Source organism: Formica exsecta, unplaced genomic scaffold, assembly GCF_003651465.1.
Source record: "Formica exsecta isolate Colony F162 unplaced genomic scaffold, ASM365146v1 scaffold442, whole genome shotgun sequence".
In the NCBI taxonomy this organism is placed as follows: domain Eukaryota; kingdom Metazoa; phylum Arthropoda; class Insecta; order Hymenoptera; family Formicidae; genus Formica; species Formica exsecta.
The window spans coordinates 945,138-969,749 of NW_021851656.1; the positions used below are offsets into that span (position 1 = coordinate 945,138).

Sequence of the window (24,612 nt, forward strand, 5' to 3'; positions counted from 1 at the left end):
TATCTCTTAATCATCTTTAAAATATATAAGATCACAATTCTATTTTTGCTAAGGTTTATTAATATTCTATATCTCAATTTTTTTTTTTTTTTTTAAGCATGACAGTGTTTCGAAACGTTGTTATATAATTCCAAGAAATGTAACGCATATGTTAATTCCTAGTATATTATATAAAATGCACATGAATTTTCAGCGTGAAATATCTCGAATACATATGTCTGCATAATGGATTATTTTTAAATGCAGGACTATTTAAAAAAAAAAACTGTTTATATAATCAAAATGGCAATTAAAACAGAATCCATGTTACTAAAATATTCTATTTTTTAAATAATATTTTTAAGAAATACCATAATTTTTTAAATAATAAATTAAATAATAAATTTAAATAATAATATTGTATAATTATATTTAAAGATTACGAATATTCCTCTCTATACATTTATGTATATATTAGTTTCTATAAATGCAATATGTTCATGTGCATGTATTACATTCATTTGGAATTATATGCAAGCAGAAAAATTAATCGAATGAAAAAAAGCTTACAAGATATTCACATGTAACATTAAATCATTTTGTTAAAAAGATTCCATTACATCTTCCTTCTCTCTTTTCTTCTCCTTGCCACTTTTTAGATCAAGTAGTTTTGCGCGAAACGTCACGTTTCTCAGTAGCATGCGTTTTTGAACACCTTTTCTACTCTTTTTTTCCATGTAGTACTATATAAACGATATTTCGTCACGGGACGAGAGACGCGTCAGCATTTCTACCCCAGAATGCGATGAACTCGAGATCAGCGGCGAAGAAGGGAGAGTCAGGGGACTTTATCCTTAATAGACAAACGAAAAGCGGTAAATGCTTCGAGCAAACATCTTGGTAGATACCACGTGTGTTATATATCTCTCCCGAGGCAGCCGTATAAACTTTCGCGCTGGGATCGATGATTGATGCTGGGAGAGTCACGCTTTGACGGCCTGTCGTGTCGGGCAATATCACGGACCTATTCTACTTACTGTTTCGCTAGATACCGATATGTGTGTTTTATAACGTTAACGAGATAAGCTTGCAGAATAATTTAGAAATACAAATTGTATCATTATTATGAACGTAACAATAGTATTATTTATCAACTTGTTTCGATGTTTCCGTGTAGATAATTGACAATTTGGGATTGAAATATAAGCCGCTCTTAAAATAAGAAAAAATTCTACAGATGCAAAAATATATTAAGATGCTAATCCAAAATAGTTTAGAAAAAAAATGTTCGACGCATACAAAAACTATAAATTAATAATTTACTTCTTTTTTCTAAATTCTGATTTTTTTTTTGTTTTAATCAGTTTTTATTGATATACAATATTCTGACTTTAATTACTTTATTATAAATCGTCGAGTATAACTATTAATTCTGCATTAAACGTCTTTGATTTTATATAATAGGAGACATGCATATAATTTGTTTGCTCCTGCGAATTAATATTAAAAAATATTTTCAAATAATAGTGCTGATATATAAAAAGCATTATGATAAGCATTATAAAATGTTCATATTGTTGAATAATGAATATTGCTTTTCGGACTAATAAAACGGAAAAATTCCAAGGAACATTATATAATTATATCTTTTTAATTAACTAATAAAGGCTCTTATGATTTTATTTTTTTAGGCATTAGTTATTAAAATTCTCCGATCTCGAGACTCGCTTAGTTACTTAAGCAGATAGTTAAAAAAATTAAGTTTTAATCAGTCTTATAGGAATTGGTACGTGGATTTAGAACTTGAAAATTAACTATTAATTTTGGCAAGAATAAAATATTATACTAAATTTAATTTGCTCCATACACATTAAATTGAAAATAATTTTAAATATTTATAAATCTATATTGCGCATAGTCACAAAAACTATTTAGTAAGTTCAGACTATATTTTCAGCTAATACATGAATTATCTAGGCAAAGCACCAATGTCCGGCACCATCATTTAATGACGTTTCCCTCAACTAGAGACGCATATGCATCTAATGAAAGCTATCGACAGTCTATAATCGTCGCTTAATGGGCCCATTGTCGCCTGCACATTAACAATCTTGAGCAAATTGAGCTCGTTAGTGCAATGCAACTGCTGGACACTATGCGTGTTTGCCACCACAAAGCTCGCGCGCATATACACTGGCGTCCAGTCTTGATTTCAGATCACGTACCGCGGACCAAGTGGAACGACAATGATACGGGTTTATCAGCAATGTGACTATACGTGTCGTTTTTTTCGGATTCTATATACTAAAGATATATATCATAATAGGGAATTAGATTTCCGGCTATTGATACCGTGATATTAAACTCGAGATTACAAAGTATTGTCCAATGTGTCTCGCAACATGATTTTATATAATAGGAGACATGCATATAATTTGTTTGCTCCTGCGAATTAATATTAAAAAATATTTTCAAATAATAGTGCTGATATATAAAAAGCATTATGATAAGCATTATAAAATGTTCATATTGTTGAATAATGAATATTGCTTTTCGGACTAATAAAACGGAAAAATTCCAAGGAAATTATTAATAAAGGAAATTGAGAATATCCCTCGATTAAATGAAAAATGATGGATGTTATGCTATGGGAATGTCGATGAACCAAAGCGACGCGAGCTTGTATTCCTGTCGACTTCTCTTAACTCGCCATCGACCAATAATGCTTGTCGCCCGTCCATGCACCATCCATCGGTAGACAGATCCGATAGGGAGATGACGGCCGGGATCTAATGCGAAATCCATATCACATTAATATTACTCTGTGAAAAAAGTCGCAAAAAATTTGTAAAGGTTTGCCCCATTGCCGATGATAAAGTCGAACCAGTTCAACGTCTGTCGATCGGAGATTGCTGCCAAGCAGTTTTAACATTTCTGCACGTTCGCGAAGAAAACTGGATTGTTACGAGAAAAATTTGCCGTTAAAGTATTCTGTCTGTTAGCACGTTATATAGGATCGACTTTCGCATTGAATTCCATGTTAAATTAACGAATGGCATTCAAGCACACTTTTTGTCAGGAAAAATAAAACATTATACGCTTTTTGAAATTATACGCTTTTTTATGTATTTATCTTTTGCATTTAATTGTCTTTTAGCTGACGTAAAAAAATTATTACGCGAGAAATTTAAACAGTGTAATATAATCTCATGAAATATTAAATATTATTAAGTTATCTTAAGAATCTTGGTGCAGTAGTCATGTTATTTATAACTGTCATAAATATATTAAAATTTGTATATATATATGTATATATATAAAATTTTTTATCAAAAATGAAATTAATGATATTAAGTTGACATTAAGAATCCAAAAAAAAAAAACGATAAAACATTATAGGTATATTTTTAAGTGTATATTAAGTTCCTTCTCTGTCAATATATCCATGACCAACACTAAATAACGAAAAATTGAGATGGCAGGGACGTAGAAAAATTCTATATTGCCGTAGAGATTCGGCGCGAGATCAATGCAGCACGTGCCAGGATTGTCGATCAAACGCGCAATGTAGAGACGAATAGTTTCGAACTCTCAAAGCAGCTGGATTCTGTGAGAAGCATTGCGGATTACGCTATTCCTCGTGTCATCGCTTTCGAGCATATCAGGTGGATCATCGGTATAGGTACGTAGAATTTTTCAAGATTACATTGAATATTTTCCCGTTATTCACCGCGTTCGCTCTGGTATTTGAAAAACGATCGCGGAGATCGTGGGAAGCATCTGCATGTGAGGAAAGGATTTAAGAAGATAACTCTGTTATGTAAAAGTCAGACACATTCTTATATACATTTCTCTGTATTTCTTTTCTTCAAATTAAAATAATACTTTTAAGAATCTTTGAAAAAAGATCTAATAATTTTCTTGTTTTTCTAATAACAAAAATAAAATGTATACATATAAAAATACATAAATAAATACATACATTATTGTTCGTTAAAATAGAATTTTAAGTAAGATTTGACACAATACTTATTCGCGCGGATTATTTATGTAATACAATAATTTAAGTATAAAATAAAAGTAGACTTTTTTATGCACGATAAATCAAATATATATATTTTAAATTTATTATACAGAGAAATGGCAGAAAATAATAATACATACTCTCTTATATAAACTGTATAGTGACAATATCATTGATTATAGTAGTAACAAGATTTTAGCGAGTATTTCACTGATCTTCAGTGAAAGTGCTCATACTTTGCTCCTTTGTTTTATGATTCACTTTTAATAATAGTAATAAAATTTGATCGAAAAATTAGCTCTACTACCACCAACTGATTCTTCTTATAATTAGTGAGATTGCAGTATTTGCTGTGTGCTATACTTATAATTAAAATTATTAATAAATTAACAATATATATTAGACTTCTTTTACAATCCAGTGCAAATAATTGACGGAAAATAATACATATTCTCTTGCTTATGAAATGTGCAGCTAGTGTTCTATGTATACTGCTGGTCTTTTCGCTACTGATTGGGGCTTTGTGTTGTCGCTGGAGATCATCCAAAAATAAAGTACGCCCAACCCTTTTATGGTAAGTATTATATAATGTTATTGCATTCTATTTTTTTTTTATTTTTGTAAAATGTTACATTAAATAAGAGTTTATGCTAAATTTGTAATAACTTTGTTATATGTATATAGTGTGTAGTGTACAATTCAGAGATTAATTATCTGTTTAATTTGATTCATTCTAACAAGTTTACATATTAGATATGTATGTTAAATATTACAAAGTATTGTTTAAAAATATATTTATATATCTGCATATATATATATATATATATATAATATCATATACCTCAATCAAAATTTATTGAAATAACGTGCTATAAAAAAAACAAGAAAAAGGAGATACCTACAAATATATATTATGTAATTAAAATAAATACTCCTGATTTTTTTATATAAATATCTTACTACACAAAGGACATTTATATTATAAAATTAACAATGTTAAAAGGTAAATAAATATTTATATTATGGATTAAATCTGATAGCAAACAGCTTAATCGTAGATATTCCTATATAGATTTAATAAGATAGATCGTCAAGCTGAGTGTGTCGATCGAATTTCAGTGGTGTGGTTACGAGTTGTTTTGTCTCGATTACACTTTGGATAGTATTCATCGTCGCTCTGGGCATCGCCAGCAATACGGAAATGTTGATATGTCGGCCACTCCATGATCCTAACTATCGTATTATAGAAGCTATGCTGGAAACCCGAGCGTTTTTAGGAAGAAGGCTTGCAGTACCCCTCAAGGAGCTCTTTGAGTAAGCTATATTGCTTTAATCAAACCAATCAAGCTTTATATTATATCTCATCTCAAAAGAAGTAGGTTAAACTGAAAATTGTAGAATAAACTGTATAGTGACAATATCATTGATTATAGTAGTAACAAGATTTTAGCGAGTATTTCACTGATCTTTAGTGAAAGTGCTCATACTTTGCTCCTTTGTTTTATGATTCACTTTTAATAATAGTAATAAAATTTGATCGAAAAATTAGCTCTACTACCACCAACTGATTCTTCTTATAATTAGTGAGATTGCAGTATTTGCTGTGTGCTATACTTATAATTAAAATTATTAATAAATTAACAATATATATTAGACTTCTTTTACAATCCAGTGCAAATAATTGACGGAAAATAATACATATTCTCTTGCTTATGAAATGTGCAGCTAGTGTTCTATGTATACTGCTGGTCTTTTCGCTACTGATTGGGGCTTTGTGTTGTCGCTGGAGATCATCCAAAAATAAAGTACGCCCAACCCTTTTATGGTAAGTATTATATAATGTTATTGCATTCTATTTTTTTTTTATTTTTGTAAAATGTTACATTAAATAAGAGTTTATGCTAAATTTGTAATAACTTTGTTATATGTATATAGTGTGTAGTGTACAATTCAGAGATTAATTATCTGTTTAATTTGATTCATTCTAACAAGTTTACATATTAGATATGTATGTTAAATATTACAAAGTATTGTTTAAAAATATATTTATATATCTGCATATATATATATATATATATATAATATCATATACCTCAATCAAAATTTATTGAAATAACGTGCTATAAAAAAAACAAGAAAAAGGAGATACCTACAAATATATATTATGTAATTAAAATAAATACTCCTGATTTTTTTATATAAATATCTTACTACACAAAGGACATTTATATTATAAAATTAACAATGTTAAAAGGTAAATAAATATTTATATTATGGATTAAATCTGATAGCAAACAGCTTAATCGTAGATATTCCTATATAGATTTAATAAGATAGATCGTCAAGCTGAGTGTGTCGATCGAATTTCAGTGGTGTGGTTACGAGTTGTTTTGTCTCGATTACACTTTGGATAGTATTCATCGTCGCTCTGGGCATCGCCAGCAATACGGAAATGTTGATATGTCGGCCACTCCATGATCCTAACTATCGTATTATAGAAGCTATGCTGGAAACCCGAGCGTTTTTAGGAAGAAGGCTTGCAGTACCCCTCAAGGAGCTCTTTGAGTAAGCTATATTGCTTTAATCAAACCAATCAAGCTTTATATTATATCTCATCTCAAAAGAAGTAGGTTAAACTGAAAATTGTAGAAAGACCATGCATATTAATACTGTTACAAGTTATACATATATTAAAAGAAAAGATATAAATTAATACCGTTAAATTTAGTCACATTTTAGTCGGAATGAAAAATAAAATTAACTTTTCATATTTTTATTATCAAAGATAAAATATTACATATTTTAATAACAAAAATACGTCATTCTTACGTTTAATATAAATGTAGCTCTATATTGTTTGATTGTAGACACTGTCAACGTATAAATCATATTTTTATTTATATTTTTTTTTATTAGGTATCCCTCAGGCTGTGAGGGACAAACGCAACGAGCAGAGCATTGCACAATGTGTGTTACAATTTTCAGCAGTATATTCATTTGCAGAAAATGTCGAAACAACGAGGCAGCTTATCCCGCCTTCGGGCTGGAAAATATGATGAAACTAGAACATTTGACTGCGCATTGGACATGGCTAGGCTTGTCTAGAGCAATATCGAATGTCAAAATCGATTTGAAAGGTCTCCAAATACTAACACCAAATCTGCATCAAAGCCTTCAGGATTTCTTGTATGCTTATGGCTTGAACCTCACAGCGCACAGAATAATGGTACTTACGTTTATTTAAGAGCACTTCATATTACTCATATTTTTCAAATTTTTCATTTTCATATTTTTTTTTCCAAGTAAAAGCAAAATACATAGTTTTTATGTAAGAATAAAAACGGAAATTTTCTAGACTTTACTAAGTTGATTAAAGCTTGCAATTATTCATCATAGCTTTGAAAAATTTTCTTGAAGGAAAAGTTCACTAGCATATTAAAAGAAAGTAACAAATTACATAGCTGTATAACTACATAATACTAGACGGCTAATATTATATGATGAACGATACGCATTTCATAGCGAGTTGTTCTCGTGATTATGCTTCAATGCCGCTGCTAATTAAAATCTATTTAGCTGCGTGTATAGCTACGTTAATTTATCAAGTACACAATGCATACATGAGCATATATCTATTTTAATGTCTTCATTTTGCATGTATATATACGTCATTCAAATATAATTAATAAATGCTATCTCATAGTTTACAATAATACATATTAATTAACGAAATTTAAAGCTAGATTAAACTATCAATAAATATTAATTCCAAATATCTCTATTAATATTTTCTATTGATTTGCAGATTCAAGGGCCAATTCTGAATAAAGATTTGACTACAATCTCGGATCAATTAGACAATATATCCCGTCAGCTGCAGGATCGAAGTATTGCCAGGGAACTGCAAAGCATTGGGATAACAATGCGCGATCTGATATTAAGACGAGTAAAGCCGCTAATGAAATTCCAAGACGATTTGGTATATCGCCTTGCAATTTTGGAATTAAAAGTGCAACCTCTTTGGCGTCAAGTCAATCAATCGATTTCCCATCTGAAAACTATACAATATTACATAGATCATCAGGGAGAGAAGATAGCTCAATTGGTGGGCAACATGCTAAAAAAATACTTGTAAATTATGAAAAATGCAAAGTTACAGCTATTTCCTATCCGTAAGATAAAAAATGTCGTATTAAATTATTAAAATTCATCGTTTACACTTGCAGAAAACAAAGTCGTACGTAGACCGAATGGCGAATTATCTAGATCAATGGCGGATGTACGTTCTTTCGGAAATGGGCACGGGAGTATCTAAATGTCGACCTTTGTGGGACATTTTAGAAGGAACTAAACACTTATTGTGTGGTCACATCTTAAGTCCTTTCGTATGTATAATCGAAAATAAAACCATTAATTATTCTAATATCTAACAATAAATGATAATTAATTAATAAAACATTAATTTATAATAAAACATTGAGCGCATGTTTAACAAAGCTTTTTATATGATTAATATTTAGAACGGTTTCTGGTTCGCTATATTTGTATGTGCAATTGTCATGATTGGCAGCACACCAACAGCTCATATTTTATCACTATTATACAAGAAACAATATCATTTCACGGACGTTGTTAGCCTGCCAACAAGATCGTTAGTATATCTCATTATGAATTATTTGAGATCCAATTTCAAAGGACTTAAATTATAAAAATAAAAATATACTTTTTTGTTAGGGTAAGTCTTGATACGAATGACGATAGAATATGGCAAACGCCAGAGTAAGTATATTTAGATATATATAATATATATTTTAATATTTTATATTTAAATCACGTATTGTAATATATAATATCAAAAGCGTGTATAAAGCGTGTATAAATTATTGATATTGAATCCTATTTATAACTGAAATTATATTTTACAGTCCACCGCCGCTGCCGCAAAGCGATTGGTAACAATGATGGAAAACGAGACTTCTTGTTGCAAGCAGATTCAGAAAAATATTAATATGGCATCAGAGTTGGCAAGAATATAACAAAGAGTATGGCAAGAAAATTGAAGAAGCTTAAAGTATAGATCGTACAAGTAAATCTTGTTTGTGTTTGATTTATCGTAAGCAGATTTCTTTACATTAAAAGAATCGACTGCCGTTTATTTTGATGAAATATATTCAATCTTAGAATTGTGTGTCATCTGTGTGAAACATTATTCATATGTCTGTTTGTTAAAAAAAATATATTTTCTGAGTATTCAGAATATGTTTTTCTTACCATATTATATTCCTGCCCAATATATATGTATATGTATATGTAATTACATAAAAAATTATCTCACGAAATACAAGCGTATAAATATCTCATGATATGGATACAAATGAAGTCGCGCTTGCTTCGCCTATGGAATTATTAGCAATGCAATGATATATTCCAATATGTTCTTTGTTTAGCCGACTTAATTGCATCCAAGATGTTCGCATAAGCGGCTCTGGACCATCGGTCGTATGTACCGTTGCCTCATGTTCCTTTCCTGTATGAATAAAACGGTTGTTTATCGAATTTTACGATGTATTAGATTTGTATAGTTTGCAAAGAGCACATAAATATTAAGAAAAGAGCGCATAAATATTAAGAAAAACTGTTAAGCAGTATAAAAGTGTCAAATCAGTTTTTTTATATAACATCATTTCTCTATAGTCATATTGTTTTCTTATATTCTTTGTTCCAAAACGATCGTATATTTATTATTGAGATTTGCTAGAGAGCGCAAGAATTCGCAAAATATTTTATCTCGATACTTGATGTATCGTGTCAATTTACCCGGCAGTTTCAGTATTCTTCTCCCGTCAGCTGAGTGAAATTCCCAAAAGATATCCGGCACTGGAAATCCCTTTGCCTCGCAATTTAATGCGACACGTTGACCGAAGGGAGAGGCAACGTCCTCCAGAGTTGACAGAATCCAAGGTCTACTCTCACAAGGACCGAGATGTTGCAACCTCAAGGAAGATGAGTTTCTGAGTTTCATCGCCTCCTCGTGCAGCGCGCATGGTGTCGCGTAAGTTTCGTTATTGCTACCACACGCCGGGCTTTGTTCCATACAGACGCAGATTGCCTCTGGAGCATCCTGAATAAAAAGTTCAATTCTATTTATTAATTAAATTACACAACCTTTCTCTCTCTGTACTCTAAATTAATCTTATCGCTTTTTCCATATTTTGATACTATTATTTTACTTTATAGACGCAGTGATTGTCAACGAAAATATCCCGAGACAAAATAATTCTCTCATTTACTACTTTGGAGAAGTTAAATCGCTTAAAGTTTGTAATGTGGTACTTTGTGCGCCAGCACGTCTTCGCTGTATCCTGAGCGACTTTGCGGAACTGACACAAACATAACGCTTCACGCTAATAATCATCGTATTAGTGTTGTTAGTTTGTTCAATTATGAATAATTAATGTGACCGATTTAAATAATTTAATATAGAAAATTAGTTTGATTGAAACTTTGGAACTTTGAAAAGTGATTCGGCTATTTAAATATGATTATATCTTATATATATATAAGATCATATAGCAAAGTATTATTCTTATTCATCCCGCATCTCTATATCATAAACGGCTTGCCTGATTGTTTGATTGCATGACGTGTATGCGCATATATTCTCACAATGCGATTACGACCCACAGTGCACGACAAGATGAAATTAGATGCGAAAAGGCCAGCAGAGCGGGTCAGCGACCGTAAGTCACTGATTGCGATCTTAAAATTGCGATAGATCTGATTGATAGCATAACTCAGTAGGTGGATAATGTATGAGTCTACTTTAAATATCGCACTGACGTAATTTTACGCAATGACGCGTGATTCCTGTTTTTGTGTTAAACTAGCTCAGAAAGCGAGATATCTTATTGCTAAGCTCATTGAAACTGAGAAATCTAGAACGTGATCTCTTGAACTGAATTGGAAAAGTGAATTTATCACTTATGAAGGTGATAAATATCGCACGTAAGAATAACGCGCGATTCACATATTCGCGCTTTAAAGGAAATCGTCTGTTGTGGATTATATCGAAAATGTATAAATTGCATATATGTAGAATATGAGAGATTTAAAAAAAATATATATAGTAAATAATAATTTTAATGTAATATGAAAAAATTAGAGATATTTCAAAAATCTATAACGCCAATAAAATCTTCTAACGTTAATCAAAACAATTTTTTAATATGTTAGATTTCGATTCTCAATCGTTAAATATTGAATATTTTATGCATGAAGGTCTCTTTCTTATGGAAACGAACTACATATGTACCTCTTCTTGTAAGTCAGATCGCAACTCGCACAGATAATTTCTTGCGCAGTATCCATCGTTACGGTTCTTTGGAGACAGAAGAGGGATGCTCGAATTCCAGCATGGTTCGCCAAGGAAACGGGCGCACAAACCATCCGGACAGCATCCGCAAGGGTCAGGTACCGATCCCAACAAGCATTTTCCAGAATTTTCTGGACACCTATTTAAGGCAAAATACATAAGGCTCCGTACATAAAATATTCTTAATATTCAACTTTCTATATATAAACTATAATGCGATATAATATTCGATTGTAATTATATAATTGTAACTATGTAAACACTTGCATCTATACCTGTAATATCCGCACTCGATGCAACCCAGTGGTTGCTCTTTCTCAGTGGCGCTCTTATTTTCAATAGTTTCAGTGGAAGTGACTTGTTGAAGTGTCACGCAGAACACCAACGCTGACAAAAACGCGAACGGAAACGCTCTCCGGCGCGTCATTTCGCTTACTGACAGAAAGCACGAATGTCATTCGCCATGTCACTCTCGATATGAAGAGGGAGATTGGGGCGTATGCACATCGCGTATATTACAAAAATCCTCTCAAGAGAGATAACCATCATACATGCTTTTGTGATAATTATTGTAACATCACTTATATTTCTTAACTTTATAAAAATTGATTGTAAACACTATATAATAACGTAAAATGATATATTTATTACATATTTCCAAGATATTAATATTTCTTATATGTACTTGTTAGTGAAATCTTTATTTTTCGTAAACATTTTACAAATATTGTATCTGAAATACATAATTTACAGACTATGCGTTTATCAAGTTGATATTATCTGCAAATTTGTGTATTTTAGTAACTTTAAACAATGTTTATTTTACTTTATTTTATTATAGTTATAAGCTTTTTAAATATTTCCAGCAGATTCTCTTGCGTAATAAGTAACGATGATAAAAGGCTGAACCGGAGGACCAGGTAACGGCTATAAGGATCAGTAGAGCGAAGGACATTAATGCCAATGGACTCGGCACGAGAATTGAGTAGCCGATGCCACCGAGATTAGAAAACACGTTGCAGCATGCACTCTCCTTCTTCCTTTCCTGTGTTTGGGCGTATGCACTTGATGTTCCCTCCGATGTACAGCTGACACCTACTGGACGCACCACACCACGTGTCACATTGGTCCTTTAGTCACACACAACACAAGGATGCAAATAAAGTCAATCAGTCTCTAATACAATAATTAAACTAATTAAATAAATTGAATATTCTCAGTTTGAATATTTCTAAACCATCAAATTTTTTTTTTTAAACGTGTACAGAAATTTATTTTCTTTCTGTGCATCAGAGCTAATTCTTTTCTCATCGTGTAGAGATTTTACATACAAATATTCTCCTATTTATATTTTTGATTACTATAAAAAGTAACAGAAGAAGGTGATTTTGATTTACAAAGTAACAAGCTAACAGCATTTCTGATCTAACCGAAGCAGATATTAAGCAATCGTATAATACGCCATTCTTTAACTTTCCATTACGTAATTTTTTCGAAATAAATTGCTAGAATCTATTGTGTTTTCTTTCAAGGATTTACCCCTACGTCGTCTGTCGATTCCGTATGTTGGTCTTGTCGAAGTACTTACTGAAACCACCAACGACCCGACATGTGCCCGCGGAACATCGCGAAAAGCAACGACTCGCCGAGACAAATAATTTATTAGAGGTCGATAAATTCTGCCTTTTTATCCGAGTAGGTGATTTCATGTGATTCGAGAATCTCGCGAGCACAGAATTTCCAGAGACGTTTTTACCAACGGACAAATGTTCCCCACGGAATGTGTAACAATCGGATCTTGCACTGTTATCGGACGGGACGAAGTAGATGGGCAGAGTATGCTACGAATTCTTTGAAGCTTTTTCAGTCGTATATCCTTCAAGGATTTTTGTTGCATTTTCGAGAGCGGAATTATCTTTTTCTTCCGGCATTTCGAGCAAATCCGGATCGACAGACTTCGAAGGCTTTGTGATTTCCGACGAATTAATAAGCACTTTTGACTAGTTAAATTCTTTAATTCAGATCTTTCGTCCAGTATTAGATCGCAACTTTCCTCGATAAGCTCAAATCCATTTTCGGATTCTGCCGCGCAGCAACAATCGCACGAATCGTCGCAGTCTTTTATATCATATTTTTCCCGTTCCTCGTCATTTCCCTCGTTATAAATGCTATTTTCCGAGTTTCTATCACCAGCTATGCAACAATGCAAAAACTGACCTGTTCCTGTACAGGGCGAAAATGGTCGACTACTCCGCTCGGTGCAGAAGGTTAATTTTTTACGAGGCGGCGGAGGATGAGAAGATGAAGCGGTTGAAGCCGGTCGACAAGGTGGGTATGACGTAGGTAAGCGAGGGCAACAAGAATTCTTCGGTGGAATTGGTCCCCGACACTTGGTAGAAGAGCATGGATGGCAGACTGGTGGTAGACACAATTGACATCGCGCGCAATGACATTTGGGAACTGGTGGTAATCGAGGGAAGGGACAGCAGAGACGTGCGTTGGGACACTTGACCGTCGTTTTTGGGAACCTTCGCTCGCTGGGTGGGCACGCACATTCCGGGCTGGAAGGGCATTCACAAGAACACTCGCGATTAGCGCGCGCGTCCACCTGGACTGGCAGCGGGCAATTGCAGTCGCGTGACATCGGTTGACACAAGCAATAACTGGTGTTACACTGGCAACAGTTGCGCTTTTTCCAAGTAGATTTCAGAGCGATAGGCGAGCTGCAGGAATGACAGTCGGGTGCCTGTCGTGACGAAACTTGAGAATATCTGCATTGCAAAGGGCAGCAAGACGAAGCGGTCGACGAGCAATCTGCGTTAGAAGAGCAGCAGGTCGATGGATAAGTACAGCTCGGGCAACCACCGCCCGCTTCCCGTGTTAAGGGTCGTTCAGGCGACGACGATTTATTTATCGATGCCATTTCCGATTTGCTTGCTCCACCCGCTAAACGACGATTCCCGTAGCATTTCTGTCAAAAGTAGAAAAATCTGACGACAGTTACAAAGTATAGGACACAATTTATTCTTCAAATCATTTTAGCTGAGATTTCTTTATTGATTAAAATATTATCCGTTTATAGAAATCATAATGTGATGTAATAGTATTCTTTAAATCGTATTGCGAAAAAAATGTAGAAGACCCGTGCATAAAAATTAAAATAGTTAAGCTTTTTAATCGCATTTTAGAGATTTAAACATTTCAATTACTAAGCCATTAAAGTTTGTATATAAATTAGTTTAGTCAACTTTACGGATTTTACCGAATAATTAAGAAACTTTGAACTCTCTAGCTTACTTCCAACTATACGATGCTAATTTACATAAATTGAGTGCACAAACTAATCGTGCCTGAATTAAAGCGTTGCAATCTTCCTATCAAATTTAATTAAAACGTGTAGAAAACGTCAAAAACATTAATTGCATCTTTGTGTATTATATTCATTCTATAATTCTCTTAATCATATTGCTTCATTAGTTCGTTGTACATATCTTAATACATTTAAATTCATATAGACATTTACATATATATTTTAATGTAATTTTGTTCAGATACACATATTTGTTTCCTCTCATTTTTCATATAAATATTTTTCAATATAAAAAAGTTCATAAAAGGTAATAACATTAAGAAATGTTAGGATTGATATTTAAAAAGAGTTAAAACATTTTCAAAAATAGATCGAATAAAGTATTTTCAAATTGAATTGCACAGGATTAAAAAATCCGTTGTTCTCTTCGCGCTGGAATTTAATTTCATCTCTTTCTTCAAAAAGTAAATATATATAAATTTACTACCTCAGAGGAATCTCAAGCGCTTTCTATTCTTGGCAAGGAATCTGCTTCAGTGTACCTGACAGACTGACGCAGTTAAAATGGTACCGGAACACGGCGGTGCTGGTGAAAGACACAGTCGGTCCGGAGCGACAGTTCTGCTGCGAACAAAACGCAATTCGGGGCGAAAAATAAGGAAGTTCAATAGTTCTTTCAATATTTTACGAAAAAAATATTCGCTTGTCATTCAAATGTTTTCACGCAAAGATTTTTTTAAATTATAAAAACAGCGTTACTACAAATAGAATGGTTTTTACAGAAATAGAATCAGGCACCAATTCTAATTTCCTTTAAGTTACCAATTAATTTCCCTAAAATATTACAAATAACATTTTTTTTTAAATATACAAATAATAACACAAAACAGCTAAGAATACTGAATTTTATCATTTTAAGACAGAATATCGATTCCTTGAAACGAAAGCAACCAATGTTGCTGTTATTTTGAAATAAAAAAAGCAAATATTTTATATATGTATATTAGATCATTTATATTATATATCATTTACACTTTTCACTATCGCATCGTACACAAGAAGCGACATTGAATTTTTTCCTCTCACACCGCTGACATTATTTAACTGTCGTTATTTAACCTTACCACGAGCGACTGCAGTTGCAGCATTTGCACGCCTGTTGGCGACCGTAATCGCTCCATTGACGACGCAGCTCGGAGAAGTTACTCAACCATCGGCAATTCGGTTTAGGCGGCGCGTTACTGTTCCAGATTTCCTCTTCAACGCATTGACAGGGTCCAGGACACGCGCCCATCGCAGCTGTCCCGACAGGTCGCAAACCACCGCAATCACTGCGATCCAGGCATCCTACGTTACTTTGACAATTACACGAAGGTGTGCGCGCCTCGGAACAACTGTCTCTGCCTGATGCACGACTGTTTGCTGCGCGACAATATTGCAGACTAAGATAATTATATTATCGAGATTAGAAGATTTCGGAAAAAAGAAATTTGAATTGCACTCTTTTAAACTTTATCTTAAGTACTTACAGTACTTTGTGATTACGAAAACAAATATATTTATTTGCTTATAAGATAAAACTTTAAAGAATATTTTAAACGTGCACAAATGATGCACAATATATTTATATATTATAAATTAATTTTTTTCGCAATAATAACTGTCTTGTATAAAAAATGAAAATTGTAATTTTCTATATATATATATATAATATATATTACCGAGTTCTTATAATTTTAGATATTTGATTTATATACTAACCACAGTAATCGGTGCTACAATATCTTCTTCTGCTTTCAAGTTTATCACAGAAGGACATATTGATTTTTACTCTAAATGAGATCTAATTTTCCGAATGTAAGAACTTCGCATAAGGGTGCCATTTACGGTCCGGAATAGATAATAAAATCGGCAGAAGCATTTGCATGGCTTTGATTTACATTTTCAAATAATTTGTTTAGCTATTTTGGTTTATTGACTGATCGGTAAGATGTGATTGAAGGTGTGAAGATTAACGAAAATTGTTTTGCTAGAGATATATGAATATATCTGTTTATCAAAGTACCCAAATATTTGAGTTGCCATAGAAGCAAGACGCAATATTTTCTACTTTATAGTATTAAATATGTAGAGACAAAATATTATAAATTATTCGCTACACGCGCGCTATTTATTTCTTTATGCTATATATTATTTAATAAACTGCAATTAAAAAAATTCAAATATTTAAAAAAAGAAATGCCTTCTTGGAACATAAAAATTTGGCGTAAAATAATAATAGTGAATTAAGTAACACAAATAGTTTTTTGATTAAATTAAAATAAATTATATTTTTAAATAAACATTAGACTTTATATACAATGTTGACTTAATTATGGAAATTAATTTAAAATGCAAGAAAACAGAAAATATTTAGCTTAAATTTATATTAAAAAATGTATATTATAGTTATATGAATTATGCGTACGCGTATTAATTTGGCCCGTTTAGGATTAAAATTTGCGAAATAAGATAATTTATTTTGTTTTCAATTAAACATATTTACGAAGTTCGTATTGCATTAAATATTCATTAAACGGAACTTATAATGAAAATCATTAATTATATTCTGTTATAAATAATATTTGTTAAATGTCATTACAAATTCCGCATTGTTTCCATATTCTTGAGTGTGAAAATTGTTGCCTCAAAGGGTCAAAAGGTCCTTCTCGCCGTCTTTATGCCAGATAAACGCGAGTAAATACGTAGTTTGTACCACCGCAGAATTGAAAGGTTCTTCATCACAGAAAGTTATCTTTTGTCGGTTCTTATCTTTATCATTCGATGTCGCGTTGAAAATCTGCAACGGAGAATTTCCGTTGCAGAATTAAATTCAAGTTCTTTTAGTGGTTTCTAAAAATAATGATTTTGACAATAATTTAATGATTACTACCATACGTTCTTTAAAGTCAAATCACGAAATTAATTTAATAGTATATATTAAAGATTTTTTTTGTCATTAAATATCTTTCTATTATTTTTATCAGTATTAATAACAACGATAAAGCGTATATCATGTATCTCATTATCCGTAAATATACTTTTGTAATCACACTTATATAAAAATTGTTATATCCATTTGTGTATGTGTTTGTCAATAAAGAAAAATATTTTACCAACAACGGAAAAATATGTTTTCTTGTACAAATTCTTGTTTTGTGCATTGAGAAAATGATAAATATCAATTAAATTATCGCAAAAATATTCGAGAATTGCATAATTACATATTTGCAATTTATTATGCAAACATTTTGAAAAAATTGACTATATTATTGATTCACTGCTTGAAATTATTGGTATCGGGAAAAGTTTAAAAGATCCAGGATTTGTTCCCTTTTGCAGGTTGTCTCTTTGCTTCTAATAAAAAGAAAGAAAAAGAAAAAATATTTAATGTTTATGTCTAGCTTGTATAAATATCATTATTTCCTTTGTTGCGTTTTTACGTTTAGCTTCCTTACGAGCAGTCTATATATTTTATGTCTATGATTTAGTTACATATTAGCTGAGAATTTATTTCTTGGAGTTGGTAGCCATGAAGCCGGAGCCTTTATATTTTCACCATATAGGTACGGAGTGTTTAAAATCGATTCGGAGCATCAGTGCAAGACTCTAACCAGCAAACCAGCTCATCAAAACCTAACCTAAACTTGAACCTAACATTAAGTTGAGATTTGTTATGAGTTGATTTTATTAATAACTTAGTTTACGCGACCAGTATGAAAGTACCGCTATCAAACTTGGTAGACTATTTTATGAAACATGGGAGATAAAGGTATTTAATTGTTTCTTTCTCACAATAAAAAATATTATCTTATTCCATTTTCAATCTTTTGGAGCAATATATAAACATGTATTTATATGCATTATGTATTAATTAAAAGCACATTTATATAATTTTTTTCTTTAAAACATACTGTACTTTGTGTAGTGCATATATATAAAGACTATGTTATATAGCAAGAAATATTAGTTTTTTTTTTGTTTATTTATTATTATTGAATATAGATGTAAGAGATTTACCATAACTAAAAAAATGTATATATTATTATAAAATTAATAGTTCTTATATATAATTAAATTAATGATTCTTAACGGGCACAACAAGCTTCAATAATAAAATTTTAAAGAATACTAATTTTTTAATAAAATCTGAAAATTATCTTATTCTTTAAAATAAGAATATATCATCTTTTATTTCATAATAATGTAGAAGATATTAAAACAAATCTCTCTGATGATTATTAATAATCTTATTCTTTTTCATATTAAAAAGTTATTAATTTTCTATTTATATTTTTTTCTTGTGTCAATCTGTGTTGAAAGTGACCCAAAGCATTTTTTTTGGTCAATTTGAAGTATATTTTTTATTCATGAAAATATTGAAGTAAATTATGATTTTTCACAATTTTTTATAATTTTTAATTATACATTTTTCACATACATATACACACAAATCAAATCTTAAATCTAATTTTTCTGTAAAGGTAAAGTCTATTTGGAAATCAATTAAAAAATAATTTTATTGAATAGCTTTATTTATTTTTCATATTAAAGTTTAGTTTGTGTAAAAGTGTTTATTTCTAATCTCTAATTACTTAAAAGTTCTAGTGTTTATATTTACATATATGTGTATTTAGTCTATAAAATTCCTCTTTTTCTAGTAATTAATTAGCTCGTATGCTTTCAGAGCATCATGTGCACTTTAGCGGCGGAAGTGGACTTGGAAAAGATAATAATATTATGATACAGCCACAGAGACATGGCCACATTGATGCTCACTTAGGATTCTTGCAATTGCATCATAGGTTATTCATTGTATACAATTTATAAATTATAGTTGATACTTTTTTTCAGTCTAACAGTCTTATTATCTCGAATGCTAAGACTGGAGATTTTAAGTAAATTTTTCATGATTTTGCACAGTTTTTTATTAACATTTTTGTCAATATATACAAAAATATGTAAAAAAAGGACAATAGTGAATATATATATGTGAATATACATGATATATTGAACACGAATATGTATGAATGTACATTTATTCCAGATATCACATAGAATTCTCAGTGCCATGGAACACATGTATTCATCCAGGAAAAAAATTGATAGCTCCGGCAATAATTGCAGAAAATCACAATGCAAACTGTCACATTATCGATCTCGCACAAGAAAAAGACGGTTTAAGGTATAAAATTTGTTATATATATTTTTTTCATAAAATAAAATTCCAAAACTATAACGAAACTAATCGCAAAAATGGCTATCTGACAATATATACAATATTTAAGTAATTAAAATAAAGAGTAAATAAGAGCTAGGCGCAGGTTTATGTCGCATATAATTTATTAAATTTAAACACATAAAATGACGATAAATGAACGTTTCGATCCACTTTAGGCTCATCTTCAGTAATACTAGTGGCAAATTATTTTTTGCTGCTAGTATTTCTGAAGATGATCCTAAGATGAATCAAAATATTCATTTATCGTCATTTGGTCAATTTGAAGTATATTTTTTATTCATGAAAATATTGAAGTAAATTATGATTTTTCACAATTTTTTATAATTTTTAATTATACATTTTTCACATACATATACACACAAATCAAATCTTAAATCTAATTTTTCTGTAAAGGTAAAGTCTATTTGGAAATCAATTAAAAAATAATTTTATTGAATAGCTTTATCTATTTTTCATATTAAAGTTTAGTTTGTGTAAAAGTGTGTATTTCTAATCTCTAATTACTTAAAAGTTCTAGTGTTTATATTTACATATATGTGTATTTAGTCTATAAAATTCCTCTTTTTCTAGTAATTAATTAGCTCGTATGCTTTCAGAGCATCATGTGCACTTTAGCGGCGGAAGTGGACTTGGAAAAGATAATAATATTATGATACAGCCACAGAGACATGGCCACATTGATGCTCACTTAGGATTCTTGCAATTGCATCATAGGTTATTCATTGTATACAATTTATAAATTATAGTTGATACTTTTTTTCAGTCTAACAGTCTTATTATCTCGAATGCTAAGACTGGAGATTTTAAGTAAATTTTTCATGATTTTGCACAGTTTTTTATTAACATTTTTGTCAATATATACAAAAATATGTAAAAAAAGGACAATAGTGAATATACAATATATATGTGAATATACATGATATATTGAACACGAATATGTATGAATGTACATTTATTCCAGATATCACATAGAATTCTCAGTGCCATGGAACACATGTATTCATCCAGGAAAAAAATTGATAGCTCCGGCAATAATTGCAGAAAATCACAATGCAAACTGTCACATTATCGATCTCGCACAAGAAAAAGACGGTTTAAGGTATAAAATTTGTTATATATATTTTTTTCATAAAATAAAATTCCAAAACTATAACGAAACTAATCGCAAAAATGGCTATCTGACAATATATACAATATTTAAGTAATTAAAATAAAGAGTAAATAAGAGCTAGGCGCAGATTTATGTCGCATATAATTTATTAAATTTAAACACATAAAATGACGATAAATGAACGTTTCGATCCACTTTAGGCTCATCTTCAGTAATACTAGTGGCAAATTATTTTTTGCTGCTAGTATTTCTGAAGATGATCCTAAGATGAATCAAAATATTCATTTATCGTCATTTTATACGTGTTTAAATTGGATAGATTATTTGCAACATAAATTCGCTCCTGGCTTTTAATTACCCTCTATTGTGATTACTTAAATAATGTATTTTTTCATTCTCAATCACATCTTTTTTTAAATTCATTTTTTTCAAATTGATGTATAAAATGTTAAAATAATTGGTTCTTTCATCAGATTGAAGATAGAGTTGCTGGCATATAAAGAAAAGATATTAAAGGAGGAAGTCGAAATAATGTGTTGTTCGTCGGGTACGCCATTGAAAATTGTATTGAACTCACGTGTTTTGGCAAAGAATAAGGGCACACCATTGTTGAGAAATGGCATACGCAGCATTGCTATAGAAGGAATGGACGAAGACGAAGTTTCTGAGTAAATCTGCTTGCTTTCGAGCTCTCGATGGTAGATATTTAAGCGTTGAGCTTTGCCGAGTTAAGTATTAAAAGTTCAAACAAATAAACAATCAGGCAGAATTAGCATTCCAGAGTGGATAACGCAATAGTGAAAATTGTACAGAAAGACCAATGGAATGTTGCGAAAGATAAAACAATCTGCCTACTTTTGCTATTCTTAAGCATACGTCACGCGCGAGATGCCTGCAAAAGCTATGATACCACTTATCGTCTGCTAATTATATGTATCCACAGGTTATAATAAGCAAATTATATTTTATTATCGTTTTATATCGACTGTCAATTTTCAACGAAATTTGCGCTAAATGAACACGTTTAACAAGGCACTAAATCATTTTGTATTAATGTATTCGTCAAAAAAATTAAGATTAATTATTCGAATAAATCAAAACGATAAAATTCTCCTGTAGCTTATCAATAACGTTTGGCATCCTCGTTAAAGTCTCATCACTTTATTATTTACACATACGGTATCGTATTCGTAATACGATAGTTGATCCAACAGCAAAACCAACATGAATTGTCGGTTCTTATCTAAAAATGTTCTTAATGACAGTAAACCTTAACATCGAAAATTGAACTTTTTCATAGGGATTCCGGTTGGGCCGTCTACAAATTCGCAAATGTTAAAACCTAATTTTGCTAGTGGATGACAGTTACTGCTGGGATTACCCCATTTGCCTTTGAAAGTCATCCAACCTGGTAAAGGCTCGTTGTCCTCTTCTAAGAGCAATTCCAATTTTTTCCACGTCGGCCAGGCAGTCCCGAATCCGCTTTCATCGTACAGACGTGGTACACGAACAAATTTGTGTTTTCCCGGAGCTGTCCAAAGCCCATGAGAGCCACGCGCACTGAATAAAATCGGATGCGAGCCATTGGCGGTATACACTTTTTCAGGAAACGTTGGCTTCTGGAAGAGACCTTTTCTTGTCTCCTGACTTTCGTAGACAAAAGTGCCATTTCGCGGATCGTATCGATAAAATGCACCGGCGTCATGGGCTGATACATACATCGCCAGAGGATACTCGTTATCCTAAAAATGACGCGATATCTGTGTATATATGTAAGTGTATATATACATATATCCACTTATGTATATATACATATGAATCTGCTAAATAATTACAAACAATGTTAAATTTTTTTTTTTTTTGCAGCATCACTCTGATTATTTGTCTTTTTCTCTCTCTTATTATATTAGATATAGTTTTCATAATAATTGTAACGCTTTATGTACATTAATTTGGTTCTAAACACAAATTTAGATAACAATCAAATATCAACACTTAAAATTTTTTATCTGACATCACTATAGTTTGCCACGTGAATTATTTGAGAAGTATGTCAATAAAATTACAGTCGCGAATTGTGGGATATCCTATATATTACACAAATTTTATTTCAGTTATGTGGTAAAAGCAGGAGAGCAGGAAAATTTTCGTTTGCAGAGGAATTTTTGAAGAAAGTAGAGTTTACCTTAAAATAAAGACTCATATGTTCCCAATCTCCGATGTGACTGCCGTATTCTTTGAGCGTGCCTATGCACACGCCACCCATGGTAGGTATCGGCCAGCTGCCGAATAATCCAAGATCTAGTACGCAGATCGTTTTTCCCTCGCTAAATGGATAGAACATCCAATAGGTCACGTGAAAGTGCACTTTTCGACATCCACTCTCTTCTCTGATTTTTTCGAATTGCGCCTCTGTTTTCGTCTAAGATTAATTTTACGCGAAAGAAATAAAGAAAAAAACTTTATATTTATAAAAAACGGTAAAACAAATTTTTTAGAGGTTTTCTTTTTCATAAAGTAAAAGAATCCAATTTAAAATTTGATATTTGATATTTGAAATTTCCGAAAAAGGCAATAAAAAAAAAACATCGTACTTATTTTCATATTTTATACCTGTTGCATTCGTTCTCGCAATTTAATCTGTGTTCTTATATCATTGGCATCATTAGATTGTCGTTGAGACAAAAGTCCAGAATCCTGTAACAGCGTTAAAGTATTCTGTTCGCTCTTTGATGTCTGTTTAGTTTTCTTCATGTGTAACCATGCGTCTCTGGAAACGCAGTTTTTCACAAGAGCATAGACGGGCACAGTTCCAGCGGGTTTTCGGCCATATAAGAAAGACGATTGATTCTTTAATAAAGATTCTATCAAAAAATTCAAAATATTAATAACGATTTTGTAACATTATTTTTTCACAGATATATTTACACTTTATGCCATGTATATTCGAGCAGTTTTTATTTATCTTATATCTTTTTCGTCACATTATCCGTATGTCACAACTAGTTTGAACATTTACCTACGTCTATTCTAGTGCGAAGATAATATTGATCCGACTGTACGTTATCGAGAAATTCAGTTACACCAAGGGGTAAGAATCGTTCTCCTGGTGCGAGCCAAACTAGAGGCGCCCAATCACGTATCAGTCTTCTCACTAAAAGATCAAACAAGAAAATGTTTAATTATTGGATAAATATCTAATATATATTGGATAAATATCTATCAGAAAATTTATGTGTAAATTATTTAGGATTCCACTTTGCAAAATATCTTAAAATGACGATTATTGATAAGGCGTCTTTTATGGATATTTATCAATTATTGCCGAGTACGTTCGAAGTAAACAACAGTTATCAACTGCTTGTACGAGCGAATGTATATACGCACATATATGTGTACACGTATGCCAGAGATCGAGTGCACCTCTAACTCTCGGTTCGACTACATACTCATTTTCACTATATCGCGAGAAACGGGCACGTAGGTCAGCGCGAAATTCTCGTAACCCCATTATACGAGTCTCTACAAGAGCGGT

At 31.5% G+C, this 24,612-nt stretch overlaps 5 protein-coding genes across 6 annotated transcripts in view; 2 read left to right on the plus strand and 3 right to left on the minus strand.

Moving 5' to 3' along the window:
* Window positions 1-9,239, plus strand: part of LOC115240577 (prominin-1) — a 16,732-nt gene extending 7,493 nt beyond the window's left edge. Inside the window, exons 5-15 of the mRNA XM_029815807.1 lie at window positions 3,455-3,661; window positions 4,478-4,577; window positions 5,123-5,317; window positions 5,733-5,828; window positions 6,374-6,568; window positions 6,920-7,229; window positions 7,809-8,108; window positions 8,230-8,388; window positions 8,524-8,654; window positions 8,738-8,782; window positions 8,929-9,239. Of these exons, the coding sequence (XP_029671667.1) occupies window positions 3,455-3,661; window positions 4,478-4,577; window positions 5,123-5,317; window positions 5,733-5,828; window positions 6,374-6,568; window positions 6,920-7,229; window positions 7,809-8,108; window positions 8,230-8,388; window positions 8,524-8,654; window positions 8,738-8,782; window positions 8,929-8,959 (1,769 nt within the window). The 3' untranslated portion in view covers window positions 8,960-9,239. The remainder of the gene's footprint in view (window positions 1-3,454; window positions 3,662-4,477; window positions 4,578-5,122; window positions 5,318-5,732; window positions 5,829-6,373; window positions 6,569-6,919; window positions 7,230-7,808; window positions 8,109-8,229; window positions 8,389-8,523; window positions 8,655-8,737; window positions 8,783-8,928) is intronic.
* Window positions 8,809-16,088, minus strand: LOC115240569. The gene is given in 8 exon segments (XM_029815799.1): window positions 8,809-9,530; window positions 9,821-10,124; window positions 11,316-11,514; window positions 11,651-11,812; window positions 13,293-13,375; window positions 13,378-14,346; window positions 15,173-15,309; window positions 15,810-16,088. Coding segments are annotated over 6 exon segments (1,839 nt in total). The 5' UTR covers window positions 14,299-14,346; window positions 15,173-15,309; window positions 15,810-16,088; the 3' UTR covers window positions 8,809-9,360.
* LOC115240578 lies at window positions 15,806-16,504 on the minus strand. The gene is made up of 2 exons (XM_029815808.1): window positions 16,447-16,504; window positions 15,806-16,107 (listed from the first exon to the last, which is right to left on the minus strand). Exons 1-2 carry the CDS (start codon window positions 16,502-16,504, stop codon window positions 15,806-15,808), a joined length of 360 nt encoding a protein of 119 aa, XP_029671668.1.
* A 1,788-nt stretch (window positions 16,505-18,292) lies between these two features.
* LOC115240551 lies at window positions 18,293-22,185 on the plus strand. 2 transcript variants are annotated; one of them, XM_029815774.1, is made up of 4 exons: window positions 18,293-18,496; window positions 19,412-19,529; window positions 19,772-19,909; window positions 21,551-22,185. In XM_029815774.1, exons 1-4 carry the CDS (start codon window positions 18,484-18,486, stop codon window positions 21,747-21,749), a joined length of 468 nt encoding a protein of 155 aa, XP_029671634.1. In that variant the 5' UTR covers window positions 18,293-18,483; the 3' UTR covers window positions 21,750-22,185. The 2 variants fall into 2 exon arrangements, with proteins under 2 accessions (XP_029671634.1, XP_029671635.1); XM_029815775.1 differs by lacking the exons at window positions 18,293-18,496; window positions 19,412-19,529; window positions 19,772-19,909 and adding exons at window positions 20,535-20,680; window positions 20,928-21,065.
* An 85-nt stretch (window positions 22,186-22,270) lies between these two features.
* The window catches only part of LOC115240550, a 4,051-nt gene continuing 1,709 nt past the window's right edge, over window positions 22,271-24,612 (minus strand). The window contains exons 2-5 of the mRNA XM_029815772.1: window positions 24,097-24,231; window positions 23,691-23,941; window positions 23,263-23,499; window positions 22,271-22,819 (exon numbers count right to left, since the gene is read on the minus strand). Coding sequence (XP_029671632.1) covers window positions 22,349-22,819; window positions 23,263-23,499; window positions 23,691-23,941; window positions 24,097-24,231 — 1,094 coding nt within the window. The 3' untranslated portion in view covers window positions 22,271-22,348. The remainder of the gene's footprint in view (window positions 22,820-23,262; window positions 23,500-23,690; window positions 23,942-24,096; window positions 24,232-24,612) is intronic.

Coding starts and splice junctions, on each gene's coding strand:
- LOC115240578 (XM_029815808.1), bottom strand. CDS start 16,504: ATGTCCTTCTGTGATAAACTTGAAAGCAGAAGAAGATATTGTAGCACC. Junction 16,108..16,446: donor TTGTAGCACCGATTACTGTG/GTTAGTATATAA, acceptor ATTGTCGCGCAG/CAAACAGTCGTGCATCAGGC.
- LOC115240551 (XM_029815774.1), top strand. Junction 19,530..19,771: donor TTCTTGCAATTGCATCATAG/GTTATTCATTGT, acceptor CATTTATTCCAG/ATATCACATAGAATTCTCAG. Junction 19,910..21,550: donor CAAGAAAAAGACGGTTTAAG/GTATAAAATTTG, acceptor TTCTTTCATCAG/ATTGAAGATAGAGTTGCTGG.